This window comes from Bombyx mori, chromosome 1 (genome assembly GCF_030269925.1).
Source record: "Bombyx mori chromosome 1, ASM3026992v2".
Classification (NCBI taxonomy): domain Eukaryota; kingdom Metazoa; phylum Arthropoda; class Insecta; order Lepidoptera; family Bombycidae; genus Bombyx; species Bombyx mori.
The window spans coordinates 19,414,951-19,438,702 of record NC_085107.1 but is presented as its reverse complement, the minus strand read 5'-3'; the positions used below and the strand labels follow the sequence as shown (position 1 = coordinate 19,438,702).

General features: G+C 32.0%; 1 protein-coding gene and 2 non-coding genes across 4 annotated transcripts; all 3 read left to right on the top strand.

The window, feature by feature from the left end:
- The first annotated feature begins 338 nt into the window (after positions 1–338).
- LOC101744602 (E3 ubiquitin-protein ligase UHRF1) lies at positions 339–22,426 on the top strand. 2 transcript variants are annotated; one of them, XM_004924888.5, is made up of 16 exons: positions 339–666; positions 3,286–3,466; positions 4,229–4,583; positions 4,751–4,891; positions 5,156–5,358; positions 5,621–5,721; positions 6,177–6,381; positions 8,716–8,804; positions 9,851–9,935; positions 10,627–10,753; positions 11,195–11,344; positions 11,729–11,867; positions 14,452–14,644; positions 15,387–15,595; positions 16,316–16,414; positions 17,517–22,426. In XM_004924888.5, the coding sequence occupies exons 1-16, from the start codon at positions 517–519 to the stop codon at positions 17,661–17,663; spliced, it is 2,574 nt and encodes an 857-aa protein (XP_004924945.1). In that variant the 5' UTR covers positions 339–516; the 3' UTR covers positions 17,664–22,426. The 2 variants fall into 2 exon arrangements, with proteins under 2 accessions (XP_004924945.1, XP_037875473.1); XM_038019545.2 differs by lacking the exon at positions 339–666 and adding an exon at positions 870–1,003.
- On the top strand, positions 13,543–13,623 carry Mir2792 (microRNA mir-2792). Its single transcript, NR_107376.1, has one exon. It is a non-coding gene; the product is annotated as a microRNA mir-2792 (primary transcript).
- Positions 13,798–13,874, top strand: Mir2759 (microRNA mir-2759). The gene has a single exon (NR_107328.1). It is a non-coding gene; the product is annotated as a microRNA mir-2759 (primary transcript).
- Positions 22,427–23,752: the final 1,326 nt, after the last annotated feature.

Here is a 23,752-nt window from a genome sequence, read left to right as displayed (position 1 = left end):
AGACACTTTCCAGATCAGTGCTGTCTTAGATAGATAGGTAGGTATCGTGCTTTCTTAAATAGACATAATTAATAAAATATTATATAGTATGTTTCAATAAGTATGTGAACGTGTATATAGTTTAGTTATAATTTAATGTTATTATATATAATTGAACATTTTATGAACTCGATGTTATCAAAACTTGTATCGAAAAAACTCAATTTAACTCTACGAATAAATAATAAGTCAACTATATCGAAAAAAGACGACGAATATGACGTTTGTTTTTTCGATAACTCTCAATTGGCTGTGGAGATTTTTTAAGGCGCTGGCAACTTTGATGGTAAAGTCAACGTCATCTGTCATCTTTGGAAAACATGGAATTTGGTCTAATTTTTAGTCATAGATTATACGCTAATTTAAAACACTTTTGGTGAAATTCGGTTAGGTACGCTTCAAATTTAGAATCATATTTATTTAGTAAATTAAAGATATTCCATTTAAAGGCAAATAAAGTAGTAATTTTTTACGAAAATGCATGTTCGTATCAGGATGCTTGGGAAACCTGATACAATAGTTGTAGTGGAATCGAAACTAACAAAAATAGACCATTTTAGAAAAATTCTACGAGATAAATTCGACGTCCAACCAAAATTACAGCGGTTGTTTTATGGAGGAAAGTTGGTAAGTAAACAGATTTGTGAATAAATATAGATTTTAAATAGCTTAGATCGTTTTATAATTTAATCGTGGAGATATTTCAATCCTCGTAGATGTAGATACTATAATTTTATCGCGAAATTCTCGCGCCAATGCTCGTGAGTGTGACGTCATATGCCCCTGGTAACGAATGACATTTTATTGATCCTCGAAATAATAAAAATTGCTGATGAAAGTAGACATTTGAACATGATAAAATCTTCACCTATTTGTGAATCAACTCCGATGTTTATAACTGTTTGTGTGGGTATGATGAATGTTATCTGGTATTTGTAACCAAATTCTTTAGTTTTACAATATGGTTAGTAATATTTTATAAAGCGCCTACATACTTACATGCATATTTAAGCATATAGCTTTAATGTCTAAAAATTCTTATATATTTATCAGAATCGAATAAGGGAAAGTGAATCTCACAGTCTCTTTGTTACTCTTTGTAGTTAGAAGATAAGTAGTAAATTAAAATACCTAAGTGTAAAGATAAAATACATGTATTTACCCTCTATGTCAGCAGTAATACTCAATAATGATGAATGTAACTTGATAAAATTATGAATTCAAACTATATTGGATGCTTCAAGATTTTAAGGCACCATCGCTTTTGCTGGTGCTTTTAGGCTCTTCAGGCACCAGCCACTGTCCTTGTCGAACTTGTCAATTACGAAAAAGAATTTGACGAGCAAACTAACCAATAGACACAGCCTATTGAGTTTCTTGCCCAATTTTCACAGTGAGTCATGATTTCGACCCGATTGTAGATTCTGCAAAACACTGCTCTTTCTAGGGGCAGTACTAGCAAATTCTCTCAGGTTGATTCTTTCAGCTCACTTAGCAGTCTGTGAGAGGTTGGAATAGCTACCACCACATTATTAGGGTTAAAAAAGGTGAATTGCCTACTTGATCAGAATCGTGATGCACTGAGAAGATCCAGCAAGAAACTCTGGTTATGCTGTAGTGATGATTCCAAAATTTCATGAGAAATTTTTATATCATGAGAACATAATATACTCATGAGCATAACATGAAAAGCTTTTAAGATTAAGATGATATCAAGCAATAGCAAACTGATAAAAGATTATTTTTTTCTCTAAATTCCCTGTGATGGAAATTTTAAATAAATCGAACCTTTAGACCAGACGTATATTGCGAATATAATAATGTGAATCATGATTTCATAGTTGACTTTAAATTAGAAACAACTGTGAAAAATACTGTGATGATTATAATGAAAGTTCATTATCTTGACTCAGGTGTTATACATTTATTGTCATGCTATTAAATCTTCAGCCTTAACACAAGACAAAAAAATACTGCATTAAATATATATAATAAAATTTCAAATACAGTTTTACCTATTTTATTTTATGATATCTACATTATTATTTAATTTCTGCTTTGGTGCTGTTTAACATTTGATATACATTAAGATTGTGACATTGTGCATTGTAATATTTAAAAAAATATAACATCTACATAGACTGTGCTTGCTTTTGTTGGTAGTTTATTTTAATATTATAGATCTTCCTCTTGTGATAAAGATCAACATTATTACACAAAACATATGTAAATATTTGATTGGCTTTGATGAAAGTAAAAGACAATTTAACAAAAACTGGGACAAAACTACTTTTTTTGTGGTGTATATGCATGATGACAACTGACAAAATATCATCTCTAAAATTTATGCACAATAAATATACATTGTTTATAAAACCTATTACTAGTTACTAATTAATGAAATAAACAATCAGAGACTAATTACAAATGATTACTTGGTCCCAAAGTAGGACTCGTTGTACTGTGAAAACTAGAGAATAATTTAGATTTATACAGATCCATACCTATACGAATGTTAATTAACCAGACAACAATCAAACAAACTTCTTTGTAAAGTTGTTTGTCTGATCTACCAAAAAATGTGTAGGTATCTAGAAAGATCAGTCGTCGTGGCCTAACGGATAAGACATCCGGTGCATTCGTGTACCGATTTTTCTAATGAAATACGTACTCAACAAATGTTCACGATTGACTTCCACGGTGAAGGAATAACATCGTGTAATAAAAATGAAACCCGCAAAATTATATTTGCGTAATTACTGGTGGTAGGACCTCTTGTGAGTCCGCACGGGTAGGTACCACCGCCCCGCCTATTTCTGCCGTGAAGCAGTAATGCGTTTCGGTTTGAAGGGCGGTGCAGCCGTTGTGACTATACTGAGACCTTAGAACTATATCTCAAGGTGTGTGGCGCATTTACGTTGTAGATGTCTATGGGCTCCAGTAACCACTTAACATTAGGTGGGCTGTGAGCTCGTCCACACATCTAAGTAATAAAAAAAAAAAAAGATCAGAACAACATTTTTACATCTATCAAATTCAAAAAGAATGAATTAAACATTCTATTAGTCTATATGTAGTTTGTATATTTTAAAGCTGTCTACATTCAGTACTTGGTTTTCAAGACCATAGGATTCGAATCTGTAACATAAAAAGAGTTAAAAATAAAGTAAGAATGATCAAGCCAATCTGAAAAAAAACTAAATTGTATATTGTAATAATTCTACTATTATTTCTGTTTTTTCATAGCTTGAAAATGGCTACACATTTCATGATTACAATATAAAATTAAATGATGTCATCCAACTTATGGTCAAAATAAACACAGATAGTCCAAAAAAGAGCCTCACGAAGTCTACAGCTGATGACAAAACTGACAGTGATAATAACAAAAATCATGAACAAGAATCTTCTGATGCTGTGTATACAGGTTTGTTTCAAAAAAAATCGTATTGAATTAGAATATTCAATTCTTTTATGGTAACAATAGCTAATGTGAACTATTTATTTTAATTATATTAACTATGTGGGCAAAGAAATGGAAAATTTTATTTTTTATTGCTTAGATGGGTGGATGGATGGATGGGCGGGACTCACAGCCCACCTAGTGTTAAGTGGTTACTGGAGCCCATAGACATCTATAACGTAAATGCGCAACCCACCTTGAGATATAAGTTCTAAGGTCTCAGTATAGTTACAATGGCTGCCCCACACTTCAAACCGAAACGCATTACTACTTCACCGCAGAACTAGGCAGGGTGGTGGTACCTCCCATGCAGACTCAAGAGGTCCTGCCACCAGTAGGACACTACATACTGAACAAACTTGTTTTAATTTCATTTCAATCTTTGTGGCTTTCAGCTGTCAATTTGTCTATTGTTTGTCATGTTTTTATTATTAAGTTCATGTTTTCTTTATGACAATTATTAAAATATTTTCAAATAAGCAAAACATTTATTATTACATGTACTTCGTTTTACTTAAAAAACAACATCTAAATTCAAAGCACTTATTCTACTCCACCTTTTGATATTTTTAATTAAATAATTACGTTGCCGTTGTACACACAGCTAATACTAGATTTTATAAAGTAAAAAGAAACATATTATATTGTAAATTTTTAACATATAAGCCAAAGCTATTACACAAACAAAAATATTTAACTTTATCATACTCATCATACATAAACTAGATGCAGTCAGCAAGCTCTATGCTGTTGGAGACTTGGTCGACGTAAGGGACCCAGAACACGGCGCTTGGTTCGAGAGTAAAATAATTAGAATAGTCCATGATCAGAAGGGAAAGAAATCGGAACATGAAAAAGAGAAGGGATCTGACACTTCTAGTTCTTATCAAAGTCAAAATTATGACTGCAATGACTTAGAGAACAAACCACCCATAGAAATGAATGGTGATTGTAAACCAAAGAGTAAAGGTATAGCTAAATACTTCACAAAAAGTCCTAAAGGAAAGAAAAAAGACAAAGATTCTAAGAGTGAGACCAGAATAGTTGATAACCTTCTTTATAAAGTGCAACTTGATAATGAGTAAGTGTTAAGAAAACAATGTCTATATTATCTGTACTCTGTAAATAAAAATGTAAATATTGATATTTAATTGTTGTAACACACAGCAAAGTCCAAAACACAAAATGTGCATTTAATACTGTACATAAATGTGTTTTATAAAAATATATGCTAATTATTATTTACAGCGAAGACGACTCAGAATCTTACTGCAAAGAAAAAGACATAAGGCCACGAGCACGAACCATTATTGACATTAAGGATTTGAAAGTTGGACAAACAGTGATGGTGAATTACAATATTGAGGAGCCAATGGAAAAAGGTTATTGGTAAGGTTATTCTTTTGATAATCCTGCATTGCATATGGATTCAGCTTTAATCACATTCATTATTTGTGACAACAACAATCTTGATAGTGGATCGTCAACTATCTTGTGTCAATACATTGTTCATAACTTATGTATGCATTAGAAAATTGAAAACCTTCATGCATTTTTACAAACTTTACATTTACAATTAAAGCTTAATTTCAAATAGGTATAAGGGAAAGCATTAATTTACATTTTATTAAAACTAAATTTACTGCTCAATAGGTTCGATTTCAAAGTAAGTGAAATAAGGAAACTACGCACCAGCTATGATTTAGTGGGAACTTTATATTTGGGTCCCGAAGCAGTACCTCAGAATGACACCAAAATAAGATTGCAGGACAAAATTTTTGCCATAGAAGAAGTTGTACCACTGGAAAAGCGCAGTGATGAATACAATAGATTAATGACTATGAATCCTGAAAAACGTAAGATTAAGATAATATTTAATTAATTTTTGAATAGTATATTGATTAATGTAAGTATTTTTCTTTATTATCTTCAATACCTTTGTTTAATATAATTACTCGCACAGAGGACCTGTACCGTGCGCCTGCACAAAAGACTGTATATGGTTTATGGCTCACAATAATTAAACTTGTGTTTAATATAGTTTTAATAGAGAAGACACTATCGCCAAAAAAAATTCAGTTCCGACATGTAATGTTATTTGTTTAATGCATACTACAGGGTCTCAACCATTAACTTGTTTGACTTGTCGTGATGATGAAGAAGCACTATGTAAAGACTGCGGTTGCTATGTCTGCCTAGGAAAAGAGTTTCCTGAAAAGGTAATTCTTTCTTTTCTTTTCTTTCTTTCATTTAAATGTAGCATATATTTGTGTTAATTACAATTTCAAATATTGCAGTCAAACTTGAATTCCATTACCTTTTTGACAATTAATAAATAAAAAAAATGTGCTGTTTTTTTATCTGTCACGTTTTGGTACTCATACTACAAAAAAAATATTTTATTAGATTTCCTGATCTTACATGCTTACTATATACTAATATTTAAGTTATGCTCATAATTAAATTTTATAGTAGCCACATCAATACATCAACATCAACATTTTTGGCATATCATGCCAACTTCACCATATGTGCCTTAGGTCTGGTAAAAGTTGTAAAAGTACAAGTTGCAATTGTTTTATTAAAGCTGCAAGTTTAAAATATTTAATGTATGTACTATGCAGATGTATATAAACTTTTATTATTTATTATAATGTACATATAAATTCCACAGATAGTGCTCTGTGACGAGTGCAACTACGGCTATCACATGAGCTGTCTCAAACCTCCATTAAAAGATCTTCCCGACGAGGACTGGTATTGCCCTTCTTGTAAAAGAGATCCTCAGGATGTAGTAGCGCCAGGAGCAGCCAAACAAACCAAGAAAAAAAATGCTTCACAGAGTAAACGCGATTGGGGCAGAGGAATGGCATGTGTTGGTAAGAAAATGTTTTATTTAGGTTTTCTGTAGATCTTTAGGTCTTTTGTGTGTTGTAGAAGGGATATTCTTGACAAATTACAAATAACTATCTGCCCGTTCAACATTTTGTTCTTATTGATGTACATCAAGTTAATCTACTGAGTGGACACTCAATAGTACTCAACAAGAGTAAAAATATTAGAATGATGATATTAAATTATAACTTGTCTAAAAATGTGTAATGCGCTTCAAATAAGAATATGCATGGACCTGCGCCATATTGTGACGTCATAGTTGTCAAATCGAAAAAAATAGGTAAAGTCAGTAAAAAAAGTAGGAATTTTTAAATATTAATTTATAGTCCAAATCTTCGAGTTTGCCGATTCCATTCATCCTGCTGTTTAAATAATCATCATCATCGTCGCTCATCCATAGATTATAGGGCCCGACAGTGTTGCAGCCTTGATTTTTAAATAAGTGTTTTTTTTATATAATCCAAATTCATGTTAAATTTACCACGATCAGTACTCAACATATTAAGAAAATTATATAGATGTGTATGGTTCATTAAAACAAACATATTAATAGTCTTCATAATTAGGTAAAAAATTCACTAAAAAATAGAAGATAATTTTTTTTTGTTGCTGTCCGTACTTTTTTATCGAACTTGACAGATCAAGGTCATTGACGTGCACATTCTTATTTGAAATGCACTGTCGTTGTATGAATAATCGAAAAGTATGAGATGGTAATTTTGGTTTATTTTGTTTAATAATCAGAGCAAAAGAAAATAATATATCGTTTAAAAAAGCGCTTTTATAGAAAATCCAACTAGTAATTAGAAAATAACTATTGTAAAAAACGCGTGGGGGGGCATGGTGTCAATAGTTATAAATATTTTATTGACAGATATGAGTAGAAGGATAATATCTTTAAAAGCATCCCCCGCTTTTTTTACAATAAATTTATTTTCTATTCTATGTTAGTTGGATTTTCTATAAAAGTGACTTTTTAGTTTTTTTAAACTATTATTTATTTTTCTTATTTTACTTTAAATAGCATTATGCATCATAAATTATTCATGAATGTACATTCACGCAAATATAACAGTTTCCAATTTTATTTATTTGCTAAGTGAAAAAAAGAAGGCGCTCCAATGTATTTGTTTTTTTTACTGCCGAAAGTAACTAACGGGGCTAACGGAAATAATCGTTTAAAATATTGAATTGTCATCGGTTCTTAATAAGATTTCCAAATTTCGAGTTAAACCGACGTTTTGAAGGGAATCAAAATCATGTTCAAAGATTCCATTACATACTAACGTACGGATAAGTTATTAAAAGCGTATTAAAAAAAAAAATTGGGTTGAATTTAAGAGCGAAGGACATCAAACATGCCTTGATTGCTGTGCTTTTTTGTCAAAAAGCATCTCGTACAATGAAATAAGATAATCGATTTAATATTGACGTAACGCCTATTATAAATGAACATTTGAAGATGGCATGAAAAAATAAATTGTGGCATATTTTTAAATATAGTTTGGAGAGTAGGTCATAGGTTCGTCTTGTTAAAATATATAAATAAATGCTACTCGTTGAATATTTCTAGATCTTTATTGTTTCTTGGAACGTTTCAAGCGATTATTTCAGGACAAGAGCAATTTTAATTTTAATAGTATTTATTCTTTCTGAATAAAAGACGAGGAGACGAAAGGATCTATACTGTCGACTCTCATCAACGGAGTCGGATCATTCAGGACGTTTAATCGTTGATTGTATTCCTTTTCTGGTATGAATGCGACAGTAAATGACTGGATCCGACTATTGGCGGGTAGTGGTGATTCATTTCGATACAAAACTACTTGATTTTGTTACATTAATTTGTTGATAGTGCTCTATGTGCTCTCCTCGATGCTTAACGTTAAGCTTTGCTAGAGATACGCGCATTTTTTTTTGTAATATCTTTATAAGAAAAAAAAACGATTACAGAGAGAGATTAGAAATAATTCTAATCGTTTCTTTTCTCTGTGGTGTTTCGGAAGTACATACATTTTTAATGTATTTATTATCTGCTCTATGTAATTAACCTCACCTTAAAGTAATGTGTAGTTTGTTTTAATTTTTTTCTATTATGTCTTAATACAATTTTTAAAATATTTAGACACATTTTTACTCGAGGTTTAAAATATTTGTTTACTCGAGGTTTCTCGAGGTTTTATTATCTTTAAAATATTTAAATATTTTTGCCTTAATAACATAATTTCGGTAATCATGTTTTTTTAAATACACACACAGTTAGGTAAATGAATTAATGCATTTATTGTATTTCTGAAGTATTTCATATTTTATAACAGGTAAGACGAAAACATGCGCTATGCCTGCCAACCATTTTGGACCGATCCCTGGCATCGAAGTTGGTATGTGTTGGCGGTTCAGGATTCAGGTATGTATAAATATAAATACAGTGCAACCTTAATATAACGAGCCTCTATATAACGACTTCTTCGATTTAACAAATTCTGGGTTACCCCCTTGATCTGCCCGTAAGAGTCAATATAAAATATACCTTTACATTGCGAAGATTTTTTGCCAACAATCTATTTATAACGAATTTTCAACTATCAAAAAAGATGTAAATAACTCTAACTAAAGGAATTTTGTCAACCCAAAGCCTTTATATAACATTCCCTCGCTGAGACTCTTAATTCCATAATATGTGAATCAGTCTTGACAGGCTTGAGAAAAGTTGTTACCTACCTAATTGTTTTTAAATAAAAAGTTCATACGGTAATTTGATAAAAATGTGTTATCATTTATTATTATTATAATTTTGTTTTTTTTTTTAAATGCTTATATGGGTGGACGATCTCACAGCCCACCTGGTGTTAAGGGGCTACTGGAGCCCATAGACATCCACAACGTAAATGCGCCACCCACCTTGAATAGAAGTTGTTCACTACAACAAGATGAGTACGTAATGTCGAAGTGAATAAAACAATTTTTTTTTTACTTCATTAATACAAATGGTAGAGTAACCTAACCTTGTTATAACAAACCTCAGTTTACCGAATTACTTGATATAACGAATATTTGAGTCGACTATTATCAAAGCCGGCAATCTGACTTTTGGACAATAATTGGTAAATCAGAAAAACGAATTATTGACTTTGTATTCCATTGGCAGTCACAAAACTCTTCGGAACGACATCTTAGATAAATAACAGGTTAACTATTAACCTTTATTTAATGCAGGTTTTGAACCGTATTCTTTGAAGGAGACGATTATATTCAAATCAATCTGAATTGACATATCAATAAAATTTTTTTGTCCAAATGCACAGATTGCCACCTTTGATAATAGACGACTCATTTACTTGTTCGCTTCCGATTCGTTATATCGAGGTTGCACTGTATTTACATAAAGATTTGAGTTGATATACCCGCAGCATGTTCCTTCCATACGTAAACAATTATATTTTTATCTGTTAGTTATCCGAGTCTGGCGTGCATCGGCCGCCCGTGTCAGGAATCCACGGACGTGACGTAGAAGGCGCTTATAGCATTGTTTTATCCGGTATGTTACTTTTTGAAGCTCTGAATGTTTTATTAATTAAATTTAACAAATTTATACATCGAAATCAAATTAAGCTTTTATCAAAAGAATGTGAATAAAGTATTATATAATAATATTATGTAACTATACTTGAGACCTTAGAACTTACATGTCAAGGTGGGTGGCGCATTTACGTCGTAGATGTCTATGGGCTCCAGTAACCACTTAACACCTGGTGGGCTGTGAGTTCGTCCACCCATCTAAGTAATAAAAAAAATTGTTTTTGTGTTGGGTTCTGATAAAGAAAATACACCACTGTTTTGCAATTCTGTACTGGACTCGGTCCTTCGTCAATTCAGGCGACTGAAATTGTCTACCTTATCATTCTTTGAGTAAATAACGTGTAATACAAGTGCATAAACAAAACAGTTTCATATTGAAATACAAGTTTGATATTTGAATATGAATTTATAGGATTTGTTAAAAAGCATTGTGTAAATTTACATATCCCGCGACTATTTATCAATCGTCAGATAAAAGTATTTGTAATCGTTTAGGATTATGTTTTTTTATTCCTTCTAACCTCAAGGGGTTATGTTGGCTTCTCCGGACGCGTAGACGATCGATGGTCCAAATGATATTCGGAACTTCTGTATATCTTGTGTTATCTTGAGATTGTTGTTAGCGAGTTTATTAAAATGATCAACTTTAGGTGGATATGAAGATGACGTTGACAATGGCAATGAGTTCACGTACACGGGAAGCGGAGGTCGTGATCTATCCGGGAACAAGAGAACCGCCGAACAGTCGTGTGACCAGACCCTCACTAGAGAGAACAAGTAAGTGAAAAACTTTTGGAAGCGTTCTTGGCCCATCACTATTGTAATGCTATTTGTATTCCGCTAAGAAAGGCGGTATTGGTATACTATTATTGTTACTTTCTACTTAAAACCTTATCAATAAGTAAAGGAATAATAATAACGTGTAATAAAAATAAATCACGCAAAAAAGCAATGAGATTCACGTCTCAAGGTGAGTGGTGTCCACGTGTTGATGTCCATGGGTGTGTAGCCACTTACGTCTCGCTGGGTTGTGAGCATGTTTACACGACTTCGTAACAAATAAACACACATTCCTTTAAATATATTGAATAAATATATGTAATATATTTGAAAAGTAATTCATACATAGTTCGCATTTCGTTCAAACGCTTAAACTAAGATAGTCGTATTCCATTATGTTAGTCGTGAAATTCACACAAATTCTTTGATTAAAAACAGGGCTTTGGCCAGGAACTGCGCTGTTAACCAAATCAAAGAAGACGGTGCTGACGCAGGTGAGAATTGGAAGAACGGGAAACCGGTCAGAGTTGTGAGATCCTACAAAATGATGAAGCACTTTCCGAAGTACGCGCCCAGCGAGGGGATCAGGTAATATACAGCACTGATTAATTGAATATGGAATTTCGAAAAGGGCACATCTCTGAAAATGTAAAATGTTCAGGAAACGAAAAAAAATTAATATTTTTTTAAGTGCAGTGTAAAATTTAAAATGTTAACTTTTGAGATATATTTTAGTGTTAATTAGCAATTGAAAATTACTGGAATTATTATAAAATGGGTGTAGGTAAACCTTCAGACTACATGTATATGAAAAAAACGTATTTGACAAAATATGCGACATGTGCCCTTTTCAAAATTGCATATTCAATTGATCTATTTGTGAAATCTTTAAGAAAAGTTTATATAGTTATAGAAAAAAAAAACAAAAAAAAGCTGTCAATATGCTGTGTTTAATTTTGAATATTTTTCTAGATACGACGGTATCTACAAAGTTGTAAAGTACTATCCAGAGAAGGGTCTGTCTGGCTACAGAGTATGGAAGTATTTACTGCGTAGAGACGATCCCAGTCCAGCGCCGTGGGAAGCTGGGGCTAAACATTATCCCATTGTGGTGAGTTTGTGTCAAACACAACTTATTATGAGCACATAAAGCGAAGTGTTTTATAGTCGTGTACGGATGTAGTTATTCAATTGAGAACAAATATTAAATTTTTTATCTGAAATTGATTTCTTGCACCTGCTGGAGAAAATACTAGTCAGGTGTTGTATAGTGTGTAATAGTTAATATACTTATAATGTTTTCATTCACTATTATCTAGTCAAAATTTGTACGTTTGAAACTCTCTTTTTATACTATTTAGTAATGATTTTATGGTCCACCTGATGGTGAAGGGATACCATCAGCCAGAGGCATCTCAACCTTATGCTGCCAACAACTGAGATGTAATGCTGAAACATCAGTTTGATTATTTTGTGCAATATTGCACATGTCACGATGGTCCCATGGCATTATAACAACTAAGCTACATTATCTATCAGGCTACCGGGTAATGCTTATATATTATAAATAAATTATTAATAAAATAAAATGTATTCTTTTTTTAAATTCAGCCGTTGAATAACTCCATCCATTTTTAAATGCAAAACGCGAATGTATAATGTGTTATGAATTCAATGTGTAACATTAATAATGGGAGGTATATAAATGAATAATAAACTTAATGTACCTAATGACAAAATTTATTTAATTAATGTATGTTAATTAATAAACCCATAAACATCCATCATATCTGTTGAAGGAATCGCTGCTAAGCAAAATCACCCATAGACATTCTTATTATAAAGCCCATAGACATTCTTATTATTAAGCCCATAGACATTCTTATCATAAATCCCATAGACACCAACAACGTGAATGACACATAGTGGATGCCATATGATTCAAACCGGAATCCATGATAAGCAGAAATGATTCTTGTACAAATACAATATCATAAAGATTCCGTCAACCACTTTTAATACTATTGACCAGTTTAATGGAACAGGACTTTAATTGATTAGAAATGGAGATATGTATTTGGAAAAATTATATTTGTTATATGTATTTGTATACATATAAAATTGTACTTAACATTTTTTTTAATTACTAAAAATAAGAATGAATATTAAACAGAGACCAGATTAAAAAATCCATGATTTTATTTGTTGGATTATGTATGTACTTACAATATCTTCCTCATACACTTACATTATCCTTAATTAAAATTGCACTGCGAATTCGGGGGTTTTGTAATTTTCTGAAAGATTCACGATAACTTCAATGTGTAATATTTTTCAAATGTTAATTACACGTTTTAAATTGATACCTCATTTAAATTCTATATTTATTTAAATTTCATAATTGGAAACTAGTGGTTTCATTATAACATGACAAAATTAAACTAATGATTGGTTGTGCGAGAGCTTTGAATTGTTTTCTCTATTAAGTTTTGTAATCTCATAATTTTTATTTATTGCATCGGTTGGTGGACGAGCTCACAGCTGATATTAAATGGTTACTGGAGCCCATAGACGTCTACAACGTAAATGCCGCCACCTATTTATGTATCATATTTTTATGTAAGATAAAGAATTTTACCATCTAAAGCCTCACTATATTCTGTACATAGCATTTCATTTTCGCTTTCGCCTCACGTCTCTTATGGAGTGGGCTTATGTAAAATGTCTTCACGTGAAAACTATCTCGTTCTGTGTGTGTCGGGTTTCTGGACAGATGCAAATATCGCTGAACTGCTGTGGTATCGTTCTTTAATCAACACTTTAATTTGAATAATGTAGATTAGATAGCGATTCCATTTACAGTGTGCGAAAACGCCGAATTAATGGTCCATAAAAATTATATGTGAGAGAGTATGATAGAATCGTTCGCGTATTATTGATGAAATTCAAAAAGAGACCCTATGTCTAAGGTGGGAGAGACAATAATTCCATACATTAGCAATAAAGCATTAAATGAATAAATGAACAAGAAGATATGTATGTTCAATGACTCTCCGTGTTCTTTAATCACTCAAGACTTATGTTCTTGAAAGATCATAGAATGCGAAATGTCCTTGTAAACATTTGCACATCAATTATTATTTGGATATACATACATAAATTTCGAAATTTCTAGAATAAACATTGTTTAAAGTTTGTTTATTGGTGGTTAAGTCATTGGATAGTTCTTGTCGAGAATAGATACTGTGGTTGCCTTTAATGTTTCAGGTCTTGCTATTCGGGCTATAAGTATGTAATAATCCTAGAATATATGTCGAGGGGTGAAAGGCTATTTGATTTAAGCGACATTTCCCTTTACACGCGACATTTATCTTTGTAATTGAAGGTGCGGTTTTTTTTGGTATTAACAACAACAGCTTGACGTTTTTCATTAAACTTCAATTATAATAAACTCCATTCAAATAGCTGAAGATGTTTTTTTGTTAAGATATTATTTCCAAATCTTAAACTTTAAATAACTCTCCCATAAATTTGCAAAAATGTCGCTTAAACCAAATAGTCTTTCACCATTCGATATTTTTTTTTTATTTGTACAGTTTGAGCTATTTTCCAAATAACTTAAAAAAATACTAAGACATTTTTTTTGATTGATCCAACGAATGCAATTTCACAATGTCACCCGTTTTTGTTCTTAGTATCCAGACGGTTATTTGGAAGCCGAGGCGGAGAAGAAAGCTTTGAAGCAGAAACAAAATACCAAATCGAAAGGAAAAGTGACAAAGAAGAGGGCGCTGCGAGAGAGCAACCAGTCTGCCGAGTCGGAGTGTGATATCTCCCCTCCCGCGAAGAAACGGAAAACCGCAAGCGAGAACAAGAGAAAAGGAAAATGTAAGTAATAAAGTAATACTAGGGGTTCCCCAAGTAGTCGAAATTCGACTAAAAATAATTGATATTTCAAGTTTTTACGCTATTATGATTCTATTGTCAAAGACTAATTAATACACTATTATAAACAAAGACAAACAATATAGAATCTATATTTTTTTAAGGGATTTTATGACCTGGTAACTAAGACCTTTAGGTCAAGTCTTATTTTAATATAAATGAAAAATTATATTATGAAATGAAATGAAGTTGGTTAATGTAAAACATGCCATGAAATGAGATGAAAGCGAAATGAAATGAGATGATATGAATGGTAGTCATTTACTGAGACTTTTTCAGTGGACTTTTTGGAGGATCCCGAGAAGTTACGTTCAGCGGCTTTGTTTTATTTTTCTACATTTGTGCACTTTTACAGATACTAAACAGTTAATAAACCACGGTTATTACATATTTAAACCTGAAGAAACACTAAATAGACAAAATAAAACAAATCACACAACTTCACTCCTCGTGTTCCCACCAAAAAATCCATATTGAATCTATTCTCAATGTGACCACAGACTACGCAATAAGAAAAGTTTGACAATAAACAAATAGTATGCATGCGTGTGTGTGTGTGTGTCAAATACCTTAGCGAACAGGAAGGAAAAAATAAATACAAAGCAATACAGAAATCCAATCATTGTGTGACTTATTACCTTTAACAATTTTAATTTTTGCCTGAATTTCAATTATCATTTTTCAGCATCAAAAACGAAATCGACGACAAGCCCAAATGGTAGTATTTTAGAAATGTTCTCACCGAAAAGAAGGAATTCTGCTAATGGGATGAAACAAGTTAAAAAATCGGAAAGTGTACTTACCAGCGAGGAAAGGGACGCAATTAAAGCTGACACGTTGAATAGCAAGTTATGGGGCGAATGTTTGGCTGTGTGCGATAGCTGGGGCAAAAAGGTATTTGTTGATACATTTGGCATGTTTTTGTAGTCTACCAGCGAGAATTGTTCTTTTTTTGTAGTATACGGAGATATCTTGCAGTGGTTACAAATTTCTTAATAGAATTGTACCAAGCCTTTTTTATACCCCGTTAATTCTAAATTGTAATATCGCATACAGCTTCATTTGTAAATTGATAAAAAGATACAAACATGTGTTTGGTAGTTACAAGATTGCATAAACTTCATTGATCCATAACGCGAAATATGTTGTATGTATTATGATTATTAATTACTAATGATTATAATGATTAGTTGACCTATTAATTTATTTTATTTTATTTTAAGTAATTAGAGAAATTGTTTCTATAATTCACTGACTCTCATGCTAGTTTTTAAACATATCTAGTACACTAAAATAACTAGTAAAATATACTGTGATATTATTATATAGAATCTTAACCTTGTATATACACAGTATATAAATTAAGGAGTGTATTAAAGATAAAAATGAAAATATTAGTGCTTGGGACACTATATTATTCAAAACATACCCAATGAATAAGAAGATCAATGCTGATTGATGAGCTACTGTTAAATAAGGACTACTAGCTAACTAGATTTTTTATTGTGTTCCAGTACCTTCAAAATGATGAATAATTTATAATCAAACATTTGAACTTGAACACCAAATAATTACACTAGTAATTAGTTTGTATGTTTCCTTGTTTTTTTCCAGGAATTTGTTGAATTTGTATCAATGCAGTTCCTCTGTATTATATGTCAAGAGGTCGCAGCTAGTCCTGTAACGACACCTTGCCTACATAACTTCTGTATGGTAAGCATTATTCGAATTTTTACACCAAACAAAATTACTAAATGTTATTTTTTCGAAACCGCTATATTGTCTATTTGTATTTTTAAATATCGTGTTGGTCATGACGACACACAGAGAAAGTAAATATTAGTCCACTACAAGTAAAAGTAAAACTTGTGAGTACTCATGGTCTCGATGGCTAGTCTTTCTTACTGTTTTCTCCAATTTTAAAAGAAAAAATATCAATACCGAACAAAAGAAAATATGTTAAATTAAAAAAAAAAAAAACAAAACAGTTAATACTCCAAGTCCAAGTTCACTTTTGTAGACCTTGTGGTCTAAAAGATAAAACACCCGGTGTGCTCATACTATGCGATGCGACTGTGTCGGTGTTCGAATCCCGCAGTCAGGTACTATTTTATCTAATGAAATACGTACTTAACACGCGTTAACGGATGACTTCTATGGCGAGGGAATAATAAAACTAGCAAAAATTATAGTTGAGTAATTACTACACTATTGAAACCTCAGGCCTCAAAGTGGGTGGCGGCATTGAAGTTATGATGTACGGGCTCCAAAAATAACTTAATATGCGGCGGGCCGTGGTCTAATCATTACAAAAACTACATATTCTACATGGACTACATAAACTATATATACGTTGAAGTTGTCGTGGCCTAAAGAATAAAGACATCCGGTGCATTCGTATCAAGCGATGCAACTGTGTTCGAATCTCGCAGGCGGGTACCAATTTCTCTAATGAAATACGTACTTAACAAATGTTCACTATTGACTTCCACGGTGAAGGAATAACATCGTGTAATAAAAATCGAACCCGCAAAATTATAATTTGCGTAATCGCTCTTCTTCTGAGTCCGCGCGAGTAGGTACTCTACCTATTTCTGCCGTGAAGCAGTAATGCGTTTCGGTTTGAAGGGCGAGGCAGCCGTTGTAACTATACTGAGACCTTAGAACTGATATCTCAAGGTGGGTAGCGCATTTACGTCTTAGATGTCTATGGGCTCCAGTAACCACTTAACATCGGGTGGGCTGTAAGCTTGTCCACCAATTTAAGCAATAAATAAAAAAAACAATATTTATTAGTTCATTGATTTGTCTCCAGGCGTGTTTAAAATTGGCCTTCAAAACAACCGGAGCGATTTGTCCGTGCTGCAGACAGAACTTAGCAAAATATGAACCGGAGCCTAACGAAGAGTTGAAAACCGCACTACGTAGCATCATGACCGGCTACGACGCTGGAAAGAAGTAATTTTAAAATAATAGACTATGTAAGAGCTAGTAATTTCTATGATAAACAAATATTAGGTTCAAATCCATTAGTAATTAGAGTTAAATTTTCTTACCAGATTTTACAAAAAAAATGTAAAGTAAAATGTTTATGATTGGCACTCCCTCGGACCGCAGTAGACATTTTTTAATATAGCTGGTATAATATATGCTGCGGGAAAAAAAATTCATCACGTTGAGATGCTGAATAAAAATGCACTGTAAAATTCACATGAACAGGTTTTTTGAAAACGGTTTTAATTTATGGTTATAAAGTTATAGATTTTTACGAATTCAAACAATGTATTCATTTATTTATTATTACCAGTTAATTGTTATCTATAATAAAGTGCACACAGCAGAATCCTTTTGACAATGATGTTTTGTTAAATTTGGATTTTTTTTTGCTCAATTTTCTAACTATAAGTCTTGTTGGATTTGAAATAATGATGAACGAGTGAAATATTTAATGAACTATTTAAATACCAGTAACTATAGGAATTTGCGGGTTTGATTTTTACTACACATACATACATTGTTATTCCTTTCCAATGGAAGTCGTCCGTGGTAACCACGCGAGATCCGAGTACACCAGTTGGGTAGTATGTCGTTTATACCACAACGATTTGCACAATAAAGAGTAGTTAAAACCAAGTTCAAGAAAGTGTAATATTTAACACTTATTGTGATAGTGTGTAGTGTGACGTATGAAAGATTGACTTAATGAACGGATTTCTGAATGAATCTTTTATTAGGAGCATACGATCATATTATGTTGAACCAGATAAATAAATGTGACATTGATATCGACAATAACATCGGTCATTATGGTCCTGATATTTAGAGATAATTAATAATGGAATACTCAATAATAACACAAAAAAATATTCGTAAACATCACAATAAATAGCAAATCTTGTGATCTTTAATTCATATCAGGTAATTTCAATTTCTGCGATTTCTTAAGAAATTAGTAAAAAAAGTAGACATTATAAATGCCCTGAATTTGTAATAAATATATTGTATTATATAGATAACGACTTAACTATAGCAAAATATACATTACAATACAAATAGAAAAGAAAAATACATAGAAATTACTAGCTCTTAAATTGACTAAACAAAAACGTTAGCTTAAGTCCGGCCCAAATAGCTAACTATTTGGGCTAATAGCTAAATATTTTATCATGTAAGTGTCGAGTAGCATAGATTGTAGTTTAATTTTATTAATGTGATTTTAAATTTTTTTAATGTGTCTTTTGTATGACGATTCCACAGAAAATTGTGAAACTTGAAAACTTAATCGAAATTGTTAGAAAGTAAAATATCATCGATACGGATCATAAGCGTTAATCGTCATGTAAGGGTAGGGAATTTCGCGCATTATATGGAATTAAATACCGACATCTCCAGTTCAGCAACAAATTGACATATAAAAAAAATAATTAAATCCGGAGAAAGTCGAAGTCAAACAACTTATATTATATGGTAAAAGGACAAAATCGTAACATAGTTTTGTACCTAATTATCTTTGGAATTACGCAAACCATGTTATATAAATAGATTTTCGGCTGGTCCGGAACGAAGTCGTGTCGTAAATATGCATTCTCGTTTCACAAGAATAGTTAATTTTTATATACCTGAATTTAATTTGTTAGAATATAATATGTATTAAAAAGTTTGCTTGACATTCAACGTGTCTATTTTATAAATGGGACAATTTTAGTTAAGTTTTGGAGTTTTAAACTTTTTTATCGTTTATAGTTAACAATAAGAAAACTACCTCATTTCTTAAATGTTTTAATCATGAATTTTGTACTAACAATTTTTTTTAAATACTACAATAATTTACATTAATAACGCAGTTACTAATTATTATGATGTCTTAATATTTTAATAAATGCACGTATGTACAAAGTTGACGCATTAATTTTAATAAATTTAAAATCGATAATATTTTTAGTGGTGGTGAGACGGATAGTACGAGTCCGCACGCGCAGATACCGTTAATCTGCACGTGCTTAACTTTGCTCAATGTGCATCAATGCTTAACTTGAACGTGTAACAGCTATATTCCGGTTTGGAGGGTTGGGTAGCCGTTATACGGGTATAATTCAGACGTCGACCTCATTGGCAGCGGAATAGTGAAGAGCTCTGCTTAAATATCAAACAGGCGTGATGTAGTACAACAGATCGATAAACGTATAGGGTGGTGTAAGAAAATCCTTGTTTATTTGTTACGGTTTCACGTAGTCGCATGTGACTTGTAGTTACGTAGAAATAAGTTATAAACCCGGTTAGAAAGCACGAGGTCAATTGTTTAATAAGATATTTTAAGTTTTTAGTTCTAGCCTAAGTATTTTAAGAGCACTTTTGAGGCGTCTTGTTAAATGTGTGAAGTTATCGACCCAAAGTTTTTTTAGCAGTACACTAAGGGATTAACATTATTTGTATGTTCAAAGCAACCCGAAGTTATTGGCCGGATTACTTTTGTATTATGAATCGCTACAATAGCATTTTAAATTCGCGAGCGTTTCTTTTACACGTAGTTTATGATTTTAACTTAGCATCACTAGACGTATTTCAATAATTATACTACTTATATATACTTACTACTAGTATATATTATATATACTATATATTTATGTATGTATATGATGCCGCCGCAACGCGACCTCTACGTCAAATATGCGATGGTAATTTACAATTCCTACTTATAGCGTGACTCCACAGATGACAAATCTCAATAAATCTTATTCTCTATTAAAATGCAAACTATGGACAATAGAAATTTTAAATTTAAGTTTTTGAATTAAATTTGTTTTTCAGCTTCGACAATTAATGAACATATTGATGAAATATGTCGTTGTTGTTTACTTTGATAATGAAGGAAATAGTTTTAGACTCAAAATGTAATTACTAAATGGATCTACATGCAAAAAAAATGACTCAATGTTTTCGAACAGTTTTCTAATTTGCTAAAACTGCAACCTTTTTTTTAACGTTGGGGAATCCGTTTACGGATACCTACCTGGTCGAGAAAAATAAAATAAAACTGCAACCTGCAAAAACTGAAATAAAATGGAAAAATATATATACGAACATGGTGTCGCGGGTAAGTTCTGTCCCATCCGAGGGTCGCGCGCGGGTTGTTGAGGGTAGATTCAATGTCGGTTCAACTCTGACTGGCCCCACCTTCCGCCATTATATTAACGTAGTAGTAGTATAAAGTAGTAGTATATTAACAATAATACTAACAATCGTGTGTTCAATTAAATTATGTTGTAAGCAAATAAATTGGTTGTGTAATGTTTAAATCAATTTTAACTTTATTAATATTTCACCAATCCTCACGTAAGCATAATGTGTGCGGAGAACTTAAATTTAGTATCGAGTATATATCAACACAAAAGTCTACTAAAAAGTATGTCAATTATATAAAAAAGTAAAAAAAAAAAATTTTTAATAATATGAATATAAAAACAGGAACGCTACCTCGCGCTGTCTTACAGAAATATTAACGGTTTCTCCCGGTTATTGAATAATGGATTATTTATTTAAAGAATTTGTGGTTATAAAAAGTTTTTACGAGCGGTTACTTAATGTCTTGTGTTCACGTTATTTTATAATTATTTTTAACTAATGATATGGTGTATAATGTAACATTGTCTTAAGCATCACTTTTCTTTTAATGAAATACGCCATATTTGTTTTGGGCCTAATAATGAATATTTTTAGTTCCGAATTTGGCGTTGGATCACATAAAAGCATTTTTACGTAAATTGTAAACCTATTGAAATTGATTGAATTGAATTTGTTTTAAATGTTTAATAGCATGCTCTGAAATAAAATTTATTAAATTTCTTTTAAATTTGTTTTTAATACTTTATATTTTAATATTCTGACGAGGTATGACTTTCTCAGCATACTATTATAGTTTTAAAATTAATTTCGTAAACTATTCTTAAGGTTTAGGAAGTATGAAGTATGATTTGGAAAGAAAATTTCAACGAAAACTTAGTATGTACTGTATAATAACTTTTTTCTCGTGTCTTAATGGATTTAATGAAATTATTGAAAAGTTTACCAGCACTTGCAATGTCTTAAATGGGACCAACATTTTAACAATGTCATCGCTACTGTGTTTTTAAATTTAAGCACTGGCAGCAAATGTTCAATAAATTAGAATCTATCATGAATATAACTTGGCATCCCATTTGGGGCTCGGGTGAGTTGCCAAATACTGATGATTTTTAATTACATTCCGTTTTTAATTTCCGCTGTAGTAGTTAATTTAACAGTTTCTTTTATGCTTATTGTGTTTTAGAAATAATTTTAGACGTTTTTTTATCTTAATATGTAGTGGGTTAAAAAGTTTTCCAGCGATCTCATCGCCTGTACGTCGAGTTAATAATTTCAATTTTTGTTTGTGTTTATTTTAACACTAATGCAATTAATTAAATAAAAAAAATACACGAGAAAATGCAGCGCGTGATTTTTATTTTATCACTAGACACACCCACATGCACTAATGAGTCGTTTACTTTCAAAAAACCGTTATTTTAATCCAAATGAATTTTGAACTTTATGTAATAACACATTGCGCTTTATATTGAGTCAAATGTACTTAATATGATTTCGTATAGATTTTACTGCATGCATACTGATGTTGTGTGAATGACAGTTTTTAATGTTTGTATTTAAATTATATGTATTGTTTTATTCAATAAAATTTTGTAAAAGGCGTATTATGGTTTCATTTTGGTCCAGTCTTGATCACAAAAGCACGGCGTTAATTCAGCGACGAAATAATACTAATGGCCTCTTCTTAAAGGATTGGTTGGAGCCGGTTTCTGGCTACTACGTCCCGGAGGTTTGTTTATCTCCAAGAGTCGGTACTTTTGTTAAAATTTCTTAGTATTCGGAGTTTGATGCAATGGTCACGACTAAGTTACGTTACGGTCCTAAAGACAGAGCCCATTGCGTTTTTCGCGGGATCTTCTCAATAGGATCGATTCCGATCCGGTGGTAGATTCAGCGAAGTATTGCTCTTGCTAGGGTTAGTTTTAGCAAATTTTCTCAGCTTGAGCCAGTAAGCTCACCTACCCGTCCAGGAGTATTTGGAATAGCGCCCTAGCCTAACAACGAATAAGTAAAAATATTTTTTAAGGAAAACTCGCCAAAATCAAATTATAAAGTTACTAAGTCGTCTTTAGCAAGCTTAATGCTCCGTATCTACGTCGAAGTATTGTAATAATTAATAAAACGTTTTACCTAAAAGCTGAAAACTTGTGAGTTCCCTTCGCTTTGTTTGTCAACATACGACTTAGGAAAAAAGAATAATAACAAAACCGTGGGCAATATGCGTAAAGTAAACAACGCAGTTTTTTAGCACTGGACTTCATTGCCAAGTGTCTCAGCACGATAACTTCAACCTTCAATGCTTTAGATGCTAATTACTACTTACCAATTACGTCATTAGTGACAATTTTTTCATATTTATATTTAGAACAGATTTAGAGTATCGTGCAACATAATCTTTGAGTTTTTTATAGTTGTTTTTGAATAGTGTGCATGTCCACTGTTAACAAAAGTATTTGTTGGAAGGAAGAAATCGTGGCATCCAGGATAAGACGCCCGGTTCATTCGTATCAAGAGATGCGACTAACTTTTTAACTAAAATACATCCTTCAAATGTCCACGAATGACTTCCACAGTGAATGAATAACATCATGTAATAAAAAAGAGATCCGCAATTTTAGTAATTACCGTTGATAAGGATCTTGTGAGCCCCCATGGGTAGGTAGGTAATATCGCCCGGCCTATTTTTGTCGTGAACCCGTAATACGTTTTGCTTTTTAGTTGGGGGCAGCCATTGTATTGTAAAATTGCGACATACATATAATTCATGTCTCAAGGTGAATGGCGGCATTTTCGTTGTTGATGTCTCCGATAGGCTCCGGTAACCATTTATAAAATAAAATAAATCCTCATTGTTCATGGTGACCTTGAGCAGTAAAACATTGTATTCGGACTTGATAAGAGCGCTTATTTGAAGCTTTCAAATGATTT

Excerpts from the sequence above, each read along its gene's own strand:
- LOC101744602 (XM_004924888.5), top strand. The coding sequence starts at position 517 with ATGCATGTTCGTATCAGGATGCTTGGGAAACCTGATACAATAGTTGTA. Across the intron at positions 4,584-4,750 it reads AAAGTGCAACTTGATAATGA|CGAAGACGACTCAGAATCTT; the intron begins GTAAGTGTTAAG and ends TATTATTTACAG. Across the intron at positions 10,754-11,194 it reads ACCCTCACTAGAGAGAACAA|GGCTTTGGCCAGGAACTGCG; the intron begins GTAAGTGAAAAA and ends GATTAAAAACAG.